The sequence below is a fragment of the Ostrinia nubilalis genome, chromosome 12, assembly GCF_963855985.1.
Source record: "Ostrinia nubilalis chromosome 12, ilOstNubi1.1, whole genome shotgun sequence".
Lineage (NCBI taxonomy): Eukaryota > Metazoa > Arthropoda > Insecta > Lepidoptera > Crambidae > Ostrinia > Ostrinia nubilalis.
Window position 1 is genome coordinate 1,543,078 of NC_087099.1, and position 12,956 is coordinate 1,556,033.

The window sequence follows — 12,956 nt, forward strand, 5'->3', positions numbered from 1 at the left end:
TAACATGAAAGTTTTGACTCAGTTATAGCCAATGTCTTGGAACAGTGATAAGAGCCGATGCTCAATAAGGGCTATATTTCACCGGGACACCATGGCGGCGCAACCAGTCGCCGCTACCAACAAAATGTATGCAGCTTTGCGCAACCAAACGAACACCAGGTGAGTAACTCTCTATAGAGCTGTATACATTTTGTTGGTAGCGACGACTGGTTGCGCCGCTATGGTGTCCCGGTGAAATATAGCCCTAAAGGAGAGGTGGTAGGTCCGAGCCTATTAATCAATTGATTATTATTTCAGGAGAAAAATAATATTCCTAAATATTTGTTTCAGGGCTTGTGAACCAACATTAAAGAGCGTTACAATTCTTTCATTTGGAAAAATTTCTTCATTAATCATCATCCATCAAAATTATGAAAATCATTATGTAGATATTTTCGTATATAAATAGGTAGGCAGCTTTATATCTTTTAAATTATGACCGATTTCAATACTAAATATCACTAAAGAACGTTTTCAATAAAAAAAAAGGACAACCATTCAAGAACCTCATCTTTTTTTGAAGTCAGTTAAAAATAAATACGTCTCAAACTCAGTTCTTAGACTCTCAAACCCCGCTCAGCATTCGCATAATGTCCCAACTGAAACGTAAGTATTTTTGCAAAGTAAGCAATAGCTGCTGTCACAGACCCTCGTCCTGCGGACTAATTACTGCGACGCTAACGACCTCTAGCTTGACTGACAGCGAAAAATAGTTCCGACAACCAACTAAAGTGTTACTTATCGGTCGCGGACTTAACTGTTGTTTAATTTAAGGGGTGAAGTTGTTCTGGATCTGATGGGTTTGAACTCGGGAATAAGCAATTAGGTAAGAGCTTTTAAATTATTTTAGAGTGATATGACTGTTGGGTTCCAACACTAAAATTCATTCATTTCATTCATTCTTTCATTCGTTCGATCTTGTGACGTATGTATTTTGAGCGCCTTCGCGCCCAGTAGCGTTTCGTACTCCAGCCATTACACTTGTGATTGTGTGTATTAAACTGTGCAGACCTGGCAATAAACTTAATTAGTGAAACCACGGCCTTTCAATCATCAACACCTACAACAACTTCGCTGCCCTACATGGTCCTTCGAGCTTCGAACTGCCTGGTCTGCACCATTGTGTATAAAGTGGGACAGGAGCCGCATCATCGCGCAACAAAACTCCTGCATTGTGCCTACATACACGTGAAAACTGCATTCACATAGTGCCGATAGTGCGCATCAAGAAATCGCACTCATAATACAACGGGAGCCGCATCATCGCGCAACAGAACTCCTGCAATTGTACCTACATACAGTGGAAACTGCATTCATATAGTGCGCATCAAGAAATCGCACTCATAATACAACGGGAGCCGCATCATCGCGCAACAGAACTCCTGCAATTCACACATAATACAACAACGGGAGCCGCATCATCGCGCAATATAACTCCTGCATTACCTACTTACGTGGAATTTGTATTCATCTGCATAGTGCGCATTAAGAAACACGCACTCAATACTGCAAGAAAAATCGTTCATCGTGTGCAAAACCAGCAAATTGCAAGTTATCAAGCAAGTCAGTTTTGCAACAATCATCAAACGTCATCAAACGCAACCCGGCATTCCCGGCAAGACGGGCAAGACGGCGGTTTGGGGGGCGCCGGAACACGAGGCGAGCAACAAATTACTTCACGAAGTGGGCGTGACATCCATCTTCGCGCTGCCTGAAGTTCGCGCGCGCATCGAGGATTGGCCAACGCACAACATCGTTCGTTCTCTCGTCGGTCATCGTTCACTTGTTCGCTGCTGCTTCGGCTGTCTCCGCTGCCATCTGTCAACGCTGTTTACCGCCGACGCCATTTGCTTAGTGTGCAGTGCTATTGTTTTTAAGTCGAAAGACATAACTCGTGCAGTGATACTCGTAGTGTAATTTTAAGCCACGTAGTGATTTATAGCATTTGTATTTTCTTGCATTTGACAAGTTTTGACAATGGAGCTGAACGAGCTAATAGCCGCGCGAGGCTACGTAAAAGGTACGATTACACGATTAACTTCACTTGTTTCGACACCGCAGTCAGTTAAAAACTTGTCTAAAGAAAACTTAATGGCTAAGAGGAAAAAATTGATCGACTCCTTTAGTCAATACGAAAAGTTAAATATTAAGATTTTAACTATCCAACCAGATGACAAGGAGGATGTTGAACTTTTTGAGGAAAACTATTACAACATCATTTCAGTAATTGACCAAGAACTTAACAGCCGTGATAATAGGAATCACTCAGCTCCAATGTCCAAATTGCATTTACCACCAATTGATGTACCAATATTTAGTGGTAAGTTCTCGGATTATGTACCATTTAAAAACTTATTCCACTCATTAATAGATCAAAACGATTCCATTGACAATGTTCAAAAACTGTATTACCTTCGATCATATTTAAAAAATGAGCCATTAGATCTTGTAAAAAACTTACCCTTGACTAGTGAAAGTTACAGTCAAGCAATTAAAATTATTGAAGACAGATACAATAACAAACACAAACTCGTTAATGAGCATATTTGTTTATTGTTGGATCTTAAGCCAATCACAAAATCCACGGCAGTTAATTTAAGAGAATTTGTGTCCAATGTAAAACAACAAATATCTGCTTTAAGTAATTTGGAGCCAAACGTATCATTTTGGGATGCTATAATATTATGTATTTTGTACCGCAAATTAGATGCATACACGTCACGCGCATTTCATATGGAAAGAGATGCCACGAAGGAGCCAACTATCAACACCTTCCTTGAATACTTGGATAAGAGAGCGCTGGCGCTTGAGAATGCTGATCCGGGCTTCCACAGGCAGCAACGCCAGCCGCAAAAGGAGCAAGGCAATGCCGTTGGTAGGATGGTAGCCTACACAGCTGCGCAGGAGTCTACATGCTTATACTGTAAGTTGAAACACAAACTTTATTTATGTAACAGTTTTAAATTACTGCATGCAAAGGACAGAATTAAATTTGCCAAGGATAAAGGCCTGTGTAATATTTGTTTGGGGGCTCACACCGGAAAATGCAAATTTCATTTTCGGTGTGCAGAATGTAAAGAGGCCCACAACACATTGCTGCATTGCAGCGCACATAAGAGTAATAACTCAGATACAACTCATACGGCCTCATCATCCACTGCTTCCCTAGCAGCAAGCAATAATAATAATAATGATGTACTTTTACCCACAGCTAAAGTCAAACTTATTGCTCGAGATGGTACCGAAGTTTACTTAAGAGCCCTACTAGACAGTGGGTCCCAGCTGTCCTTTATCTCACAAAAGGCAGTAAGGCTGCTTGATCTGGACCTCACCGATAGCAATGTCAAAGTAGTGGGCATAACTTCAACACAGAAAAAGTTAAAGCATTGCTTACCTTTAGAGATTTACTCAATAACTTGTCCATATAAAATTTCAGCCACTTGTCACGTTGTTGATCAAATCACATGCAATTTACCTCAACACAAATTCAGTGCATCTGACATATTGATACCTAAAAATATTAAATTGGCTGATGATCAATTTAATATACCAGCTGAGATTGATGTATTAATGGGAGCGGACGTATTTTTCCAGGTGCTGCTGCCTACAGTGCTGCCGGTGATGCCTGAGCGCCAGCAGTCTGCAACAGAGGCCGGCACTCCGCAACCACGTCTTATCAACACTTATTTTGGATACATAATTGGAGGTACCCTACCACATATTTCATCTAAGGTCTGCAAAAAGGTAACGTTAAAGTGTACTACTTGTGAGTCTGACATTAATGAAACCTTAAGTAAATTTTGGAAGACAGAAAGCGTTCCTCAGATCTATGATGAAAGGTCATCAGAGCAAGAGCTCTGCGAGTATATTTTTAAAAGTACTGTTCAGATAAAAGAAAATTGTTTTGAAGTCTCTTTACCTTTAAAATTACCTCTTGATGAAATCAATGATGCGCTAGGTGATTCCTTTAATTTTGCTTTAAAAAGGTTTTTAAACTTAGAGAAAAGGCTGCATAATGATCCATATCTTTTTATTGAGTACCAAAAATTTATTCATGATTATATTAACTTGCAACATGGCCAATATGTAGATATTGAACTGTATGAATTGAATAAAAATGCAGTTTATTTCTTGCCTCATGCAGTTTCAAGGCCTGACAGTAAAACTACTAAATTGCGTACAGTTTTTGACGGTTCAATGAAGACTAACAAAAAAGTGTCTTTAAATGATTTGCTTTTGAATGGGCCGACTGTACAAAGAGATTTGTTTGAAATTTTATTACTGTTCCGTTTTGGCGATTTTAACTTTACTTCCGACATAAAACAAATGTTTCGAAATGTGCGTATTATGCCGGAGCATGCTAGTTTGCAAAACATACTATGGAGGGATAGCCCTGATGAACCTATTAAGTGTATAAGATTAGACACGGTTACTTATGGGTTAAAAAGTTCAAACTATTTAGCAACTCGCTGTCTGAAAGAATTAGCAATGCAACATAAGCATACCTATCCTCTGGCTTCATTTATTATAGAGAACTGCACATATGTTGATGATATCCTGTATGCAAATAATAATTTAGATATTATCCTAGAGGCAAAATCACAACTTCGCAAGCTCCTAAGCTTAGGTAGTTTTCACACACATAAATGGTCATCCAATGATAATAGGGTACTGACTGACATTCCCTCAGCTGAACGCCACTTTGATGATATAGAGCTTCAGCAAGACAACTGCCTGTTAAAGACATTAGGTTTGAAATTAATAGTTAAAGATGACAAGTTCGAAATGTCTTGTCCAGAGCCATATAATAATAATAATTGCACAAAAAGAGACATTCTTTCATATATTGGGAAAATGTATGATCCCATGGGATTTGTTAGTCCTATAATTGTGCAAGCAAAGGCTATCATGCAAAGGTTATGGGCTTCTAAAACCGCCTGGGATTCCACGCCTGACGATGACATTAGGCATGCGTGGCATGAGTTTTCCGCTGCATTAGCTATGATGGAGCCAATTTATATTCCTAGAAATATACATGTTAATAATACAGATAAAATTGAATTGATAGGATTCTCAGATGCATCCAGTTCTACGGCATATGGATGCTGCGTGTACATGCGAGTTACAGATATTAATGGTAATGTAAAAATGCACTTGCTATGTTCAAAATCGCGCATCAATCCGCTTCAGGACAAAAACAAGACTGTGCCGCGCTTAGAGCTTAACGGGCTACTCTCTATTCTTATGTCAAAGGTCTATTGCACGCTAAAATTAATATATAATATAAACAATGTTTACTGTTTTATTGATTCAAAAATTGTACTCGCATGGTTGCACGCAGAACCCATGAAACTTAATGCATACGTCGCGAACAGGGTTAAAGCGATCACCAAAAATCTATCTGTTTGTCGCTGGCTTTATGTAAGCACTGAAAACAATCCTGCGGACTATGTAAGTAGGGGTGTTTCACCCAGTGAGCTTCACGATTGTCGCATGTGGTGGGATGGGCCTGAAATTTTGCTCGATAATAAATACAATTTTGACTCTGAAATAGATTTACCTGCAAACTTACCTGAGACCAAGTCCGGGTCAGCATTCTCTACCAGTCAACTCTCCGCATACACGGGTGACATTTTTGATCATTTACGTAATTATTCTGGCATACACAAGATGGTACGTACGTTGGCTTATGTATTGCGGTTTGTAAACAACATAAAAGGTGACAAAATATCTTACAATTATTTGTCATCTTCTGAATTGAATAATGCTTTATTGTTGATAATTAAGAATGAACAAGAATTATATTTTAAGGACGAAATTGCATGCTTAAGAAATGGTAAACCTGTTAAGGGTCCCTTGCAAAGTCTATGCCCATTTTTAGATTGTAAAGGCATTTTGCGTGTTGGCGGCAGACTACACCATTCTAATATTCCATATGCACATAAGCATCAGGTTATTTTGCCCAAAAAATGTCATATTACTGATTGTATTATAAAGTCTGAGCATGAAAGACTGTTACATGCGGGACCGAAGCTATTATTGTGTAATTTAAATCAAAAATTTTGGATTACAAACGGTTTAATGTATGTTAAGAAATTAACCAAGGATTGTGTATTATGTTTCAGACACAAGGCTAGCGCCTCCAAGCAGTTGATGGGTTCCTTGCCAGCCGATAGAGTGACCGCTATGAGTCGCCCTTTTGAAAAGGTTGGAGTAGATTTGCTGGGCCTATAAATGTAAAACTTTCGCGCGTGAGACGCTCCCTGGTGGGTAAAGGCTATATCTGCGTATTTGTATGCTTTGCTACAAAAGCGGTTCATCTTGAACTCGCATCAGATCTTACCACAGAAACCTATCTAGCGTGTCTCAAACGACTTATCTCTAGAAGAGGGTTGCCTAGGGAAATCTACTCTGACAATGCTAGCACCTTTAAAGGCGCACGGAACCAATTAGCTGAGCTCTATTCACTGCAGGCATCTGGTAGTCACCAAAATAAAGTATGTCAATTTGCTGCCAATCGAGGCATAAACTTTCATTTTGTTCCGGCTTACTCGCCTACATTTGCGGGACTTGCAGAGGCTGCAGTGAAGAGCACTAAATACCACTTAAAAAGAGTGTTACAATCACAATTGTTAACTTATGAACAGATAAATACAATCTTAATTGAAATTGAATGTATATTGAATTCAAGACCACTTATTCCATTGTCGTCAGATGTAAATGATTTTAGTTACTTGACACCGGGACATTTTTTAATAGGAAATTCATTAACAATGTACCCTGAAAATGATGTAACAAATATTCCTTCTAACAGACTTAAATTTTGGCAGCTATGTAATCAAATTAAACAATCATTTTGGAAAATGTGGTACAAGCAATATCTTAATAGTTTGCAAAATAGGCCTAAATGGCTAGATGTTTTACCCAATGTAAAGGTAGGCACAATTGTAATTTTGAAAGAGGATAATGTACCTGTAATGTCTTGGCCCATGGCTAGAGTTACTAAGGTTTTTCCTGGTCATGATGGCCGCGTAAGAGCGGTAGAAGTAATAAGGTCTAATAGAAAGAGCCATGTGCGCTCTATTCGTAAAATCTGTATCCTACCTATAGATGATAATAATTAATTATAAGTTAATGTTAAATATTAACTAGGTAACATTATGACAAATAGGTTGCCTTGTAGCGCTGTATTCCTTTTTTTGTGTTTATCCTTTGGACATCGTTGTTCATTTGAATAGTAACTAAGCTCTGTATAAGTAAAATGTATTCACCTTTCATATGAAAATTAATATCTTATGTAAGTCCATACATAGCGTCACAATTCCTTTTTTAATGTATTATAAACTCGCTGTTATTGGTAATTGTAACTTGCTTATAAATAAGAGTTCTCTCCTTTTGTAGAGGTGGAGCATGTTGGGTTCCAACACTAAAATTCATTCATTTCATTCATTCTTTCATTCGTTCGATCTTGTGACGTATGTATTTTGAGCGCCTTCGCGCCCAGTAGCGTTTCGTACTCCAGCCATTACACTTGTGATTGTGTGTATTAAACTGTGCAGACCTGGCAATAAACTTAATTAGTGAAACCACGGCCTTTCAATCAACACCTACAACAACTTCGCTGCCCTACAATGACTTACAAAGATGGAATTCAGAATTTGAAAATGAGCCCAACTTTTCCAAATTTTTAGACACTGTGGAGATGTATTCCACAAAGTGTCTAAAAATAGGGAAATCTTTTCCTAATACATTTACGTAGGTTATGTTTCCATTGAAATATCCTTCAGTACTTACTGAAAAATTTACTTTAGTACTGAAATTAAACTTTACATAATAACGTGATCCAGAACAAGGTTACAACTTCGTTATTATGAGCTGAAATATATTTCTGAATTTTATGCAAAAGTTATTCATAGAAAAGTTGGTCAACTCAACGTTTACTTATTTACTTACTCGTACAAAAAGTTACGCTGTTTGCTCAAAAGTTGTTCTAAACAAAGTTTCCAAAATTGAGTCATTTTGAAATAGTGAAACAGCATTAATATTTTTTCAGTGTCAACAGAATCCTTCAGGCAATATTACTCTGCTTAGGCTGAGTTGCACCACCTAACTTTAACGGTAACTATGGCGATAACCGGTGCATTTTGTATGGTGTTTGACAGATTTTTGACGTTTGTCACAGTTAAAGTAAGATGGTGCAACCCAGGCTTAATTTGTGGAACAAGACCACGTTTAATTCCCCCGCCGTAAGATGTCGCTACGCTACACCAACGATGACTTCTCAGGCAACTTCCACGTACCCCCAACATAATTTCACTCACGTATACCATAAAGTAGTGAACCCTTCCTGCGAACTGACGGATTGGAGATAAAACTTTATCGAGGCAACAGTTTAGCTGTCGTAAAAGGCGGCGCTTATTTTTACAAGCTAGTTTTATTGCCGCTGCCAACTGAATATTCCAAATCAGCAATTTATAAGGTCGGTTATGGGTGTTCTGGAGTGCGTAACGTTATGGCGATAAAGGACATTTTTTCATGTTTCACATGACATGTTTACAGATGACGGCACATCGTGATAAACACTGGCATTTTATGCAGTTGTTAAAAGAGCTATTTCGCAACCTTTTTTTCTTGATAAAATGCAGGTTTTCTAATTATTACATTTTCATGAATCTGTAATCTTCTCGGCCTAGTAGTGGTATGGCGCCGTCGGGTCCAAAGTACTCATGAGGAAAATGACGGAATTGTATATAATTATAGAGAAAATTGTATAAGACTCTGAGTATTAAACTCAAAATCAAAACTATTTTATTCAATTTTGATCAATATTTTGACACTTGTGAACGTCAAAAATAATAAAAAAGGTAGCCCCTAACACAATTTACCGTTACTCAAAGCGAAGCAATTTATTTCACTTCGATGGTGTTTTAATCTGCCATAACTGAAATACGGAGCTGGTTTAAATAACTTGACTCACATTCACCACGATTTTTTTCTGGAATCCGAACCATATCTGTCTGATTAATAAACAAACATATTCAAAAAAGCATGCAGTATCTGAATCTGAAACAAGGGTGCTCGCGATCGACTATGCTTTTCTGTGCAAAATCATTCAATTCCGAACTCTATTCTGTTGAGATAAGATTGTGGGTGAGGTGTATGTACAGTCAGAATCGTGTTTGAAATTCCATGCTTGTCCGTCACAGCGCTTTCCGCGCATAGAGAATGTCCACAGATGGGGCTCGAGCTACGAAACCAAGAAAAAATGGAGTGCACATATTATTTATGATTCTTCGCGAATAGAATACAAATACGGGCACAATGTAATCTTAAATGAAATTTTGGTTACGTTACACCTTTAGTTGCCTCACTTTAAAAGCATTTCAACATGGATGAAAATGTTTTTTGGGACAACAGACATACCTAGCAGCTTAGTTTATTAAGGCTTGGCTGAGTTGCACCACCTAACTATGACTGTAACTATAACGATAACCGATGTTTTTTGTATGGATTTTGACAGATTTTTGACGTTTATCAAATTTAAAGTAAGATGGTGCAACCGCCCTAAGTTATTAATTTTATGCGAAGTGATTGTTTCACGATAAAAAAGTGTATTTCCTGTGCCATCATAACCTAACTAAGAAATGATGCTTAAGCTCGATTCACACTTGAGAATTATATTGATAAGATAGCGTGGGCAAGCCCTCCACTAGGTGGACCGACGATCTGGTGAAGGTCACTGGAAAAACCTGGCTATGGGCAGCGCAGGACCAGTCGTTATGGAAATCCTTGCGGGAGGCTTTTATCCAGCAGTGGATGTCATTTGGCTGAAACGGAAGCATATTATCCTAAGCTTATCTATTCTTGAGTTTGTTTGTTTGTGTTTTTTTATGTTTTTTTGTTTTTTTATTTTTTTATTTTTACGGCGACCCCAGTGCCCCAAAGGTCCTTGCTGAAAATCAGTGTCATGGCATCTTTGTCACGACTAATGCTGAGTTAGGGACCTTTTTGGCACAGGGCACTTAAAATCTATTTTATTTTTCTTTTTTGTTTTTTCTATGATGTTTTAATCTTGTATTGTGCCTATATCATGTATTGTGCCAAATAAACAATATTCTATATTCTAATACTTGAGTGAGGTTCGTATAATCTTCTTGATGTTCATACTTGAGTCTGATAATGAACTTAAATTCATCTTGTTACCATCTTCAACGTTCTCTTTTTACATAGCCGGCTTAACGTCGCGTATTTTCATACACTATAGCGCAGCAGATTGTAGAGTATATTGCACGTGCCCGTGCCCGTTTGGGAACAAAACGCCCGCCTCAGATCAAAGGCAGCCTCTTTCAAAGCGACGACGCAGTTTGCATTTCACTGGCGCTGTTTAATTTATTGGTTTTGGGTCCTAAGTCTATAAAGGAACAGTAATCTTTTTGAACGCGGTTTGGTAGTATTTAAATGTTCAAATTGTAGTACTTATTCATAATTGGTTGAGCATTTTAGGGTAAAAATGTTCTCAAAAAACATTTAATAAGACAAAAAAAATTTTGGTTGTTGCATAGTTCAGAAAGTCGTCGTTTCAGCCAAATGACGTCCACTGCTGGACAAAGGCCTCCTCCAAGGTTTTCCACAATGCACGGTCCTGCGCTGCCCGCATCCAGGCTCTTCCCGCGACCTTTACGAGATCGTCGGTCCACCTAGTAGGAGGCCTGCCCACGCTACGTCTTCCAGCCCGTGGTCGCCACTCGAGAACTTTTCTGCCCCAACGGCCATCGTCTCTACGAGCTATGTGCCCCGCCCACTGCCACTTGGTTTTAGCAATTCTGCTATGTGGATTATGAGAAAGCCTTCGATTCGGTAGAGACCTGGGCAGTGCTACAGTCTCTCCAAAGGTGCCAAATTGACTATCGTTATATCGAAGTGTTAAAAAGTTTATACAAAAACGCCACAATGTCAGTCCGCCTCCAGGATCGGGACTCGAAACCTATCCAGTTGCAGCGAGGGGTAAGACAGGGAGACGTCATATCTCCAAAACTGTTTACCACCGCCCTGGAAGATGTCTTCAAGCTCTTGGACTGGAGCGGATTTGGCATAAATATCAACGGTGAGTACATCACCCACCTTCGATTCGCGGACGATATCGTAGTCATGGCTGAAACCTTGGAAGATCTAGGCACAATGCTCGATGGCCTCAGTAGAGCCTCTCAACAAGTGGGTCTCAAAATGAACATGGACAAGACAAAAATCATGTCTAATGTCCGTGTCGCACCCACTCCTTTGAAGGTTGGAGACTCTACACTCGAAGTTGTTGACAATTATGTATACCTGGGACAAACAGTCCAGTTAGGTAGGGCCAACTTCGAGAAAGAGGTCAATCGTCGAATCCAACTCGGCTGGGCAGCGTTCGGGAAGCTACGCAATATACTCACGTCCGAAATACCGCAGTGTCTCAAGACAAAAGTCTTCGAGCAGTGTGTGCTGCCAGTGTTGATTTATGGATCTGAAACGTGGTCGCTTACTATGGGCCTCATAAGAAGGCTCAAGGTCACCCAAAGGGCGATGGAGCGGGCCATGCTTGGAGTTTCCCTGCGTGATCGAATCAGAAATGAGGAGATCCGCAGGAGAACCAAAGTGACCGACATAGCTCGCAGAAGTTCAGAAAGTATTTAGGTATAAATAATTATGTTATTATTAAATGTTTTATTCAAATCCAAGTTCAAATATTTATTTGCACAATTTTGGATAATATGTACTTTTAGACATTTTTGAACAAGGAAAATCAGTTGTACATTTTTGTTCAGTAAAACGCAACAGATAGTTTCGGACAGTGGCCGGCCATTTCACGCGCGACCAGACGCGTTCAAGCCGCGTATTGTTAAAGCAGTACGCTTTGAAATTTTGTCTATCGAACTTAATTTGATATAGAGCGTTCTGTTGGTAGACTGATATTAAGTATTATAGTCTAAGGTAAATGGAAGTTTAAACTTTTTCTGAAATGATTTCGTGCGTTTGAATAAAATATGTATGCAGAGTTCTTGTAAAACTTGACAGAAGATGAAGTCGTGATCTAATAATGGTCTGTTATGGAATATGGACCATAATTCATGGCCCAAGTAAACTGAAATATCGGTACTCACCCCTTTAAGTTGAGTTTCACCCCTTTAAGAGAGTTGAATTAACTATATATTAATTGGCAGTTATACCCATGTCAGCTAATGCACATTCTTTCCACCTGTATAGCGTGGCAGTTAGCGACTGTAATGTTTGCAAAAGACGCGTCCAAACTGCAACATGTCACAAGCAGAATACCTAGCTCTTGTTTTCTGTGCGAACACACGATTAAATAGCTTCAGTATGGTCTTTTTAAACTTCAATTCTCAAAATCAATATATGGAAGACGTGTGGGTCCAAGGCGTGCTTTAACAACAAAAGAACTAAAAAGAGATGGACTGAACTCTGGAGGCTGAGACATCTTCATGCGACGACTCATCATCATCATCATCATTATTTCAGCCTCCAATGATTTTCACTTCGTCCAGTTGGCAGCGGCCTGCATCCTGCGCCTTTATAGGTAGAAGGTAGACGTTTAAGCTCTTAAAAACTTCTTGGTAGTGTAGTCGCGTTGCCAGGACGTATCTATTCTTTGTACTTGATTATTAATTTAATGAAAAATGATAATGCCAAAGTATTTTTAAGTCTCACTGCAACGCGGAGCATTGAATCCTGCTTATAAATCGATGGAACACTTAAAAAGCAAAGATTTCAATCGGAATCGAAAGAATAGAGAAAAGAAACACCTAATGAAATAGAGCTGTCCCTAACTAGCAATGTAGAGACTGTGGAGGTGTCGTTTAAACTTTTCACAGTTTACATAATACGATTTCCAATTAAGCGCCGCAAACACGAATACACAATGT

General features: G+C 39.0%; 1 protein-coding gene across 1 annotated transcript; it reads left to right on the forward strand.

Annotated features, from left to right (window-relative positions):
• The first annotated feature begins 1,956 nt into the window (after nt 1–1,956).
• Nucleotides 1,957–4,178, forward strand: LOC135076765 (uncharacterized). The gene is made up of 2 exons (XM_063971188.1): nt 1,957–2,962; nt 3,634–4,178. Exons 1-2 carry the CDS (start codon nt 2,017–2,019, stop codon nt 3,666–3,668), a joined length of 981 nt encoding a protein of 326 aa, XP_063827258.1. The 5' UTR covers nt 1,957–2,016; the 3' UTR covers nt 3,669–4,178.
• Nucleotides 4,179–12,956: the final 8,778 nt, after the last annotated feature.

Excerpts from the sequence above, each read along its gene's own strand:
- LOC135076765 (XM_063971188.1), top strand. The coding sequence starts at position 2,017 with ATGGAGCTGAACGAGCTAATAGCCGCGCGAGGCTACGTAAAAGGTACG. Across the intron at positions 2,963-3,633 it reads GGAGTCTACATGCTTATACT|GTGCTGCTGCCTACAGTGCT; the intron begins GTAAGTTGAAAC and ends GTATTTTTCCAG.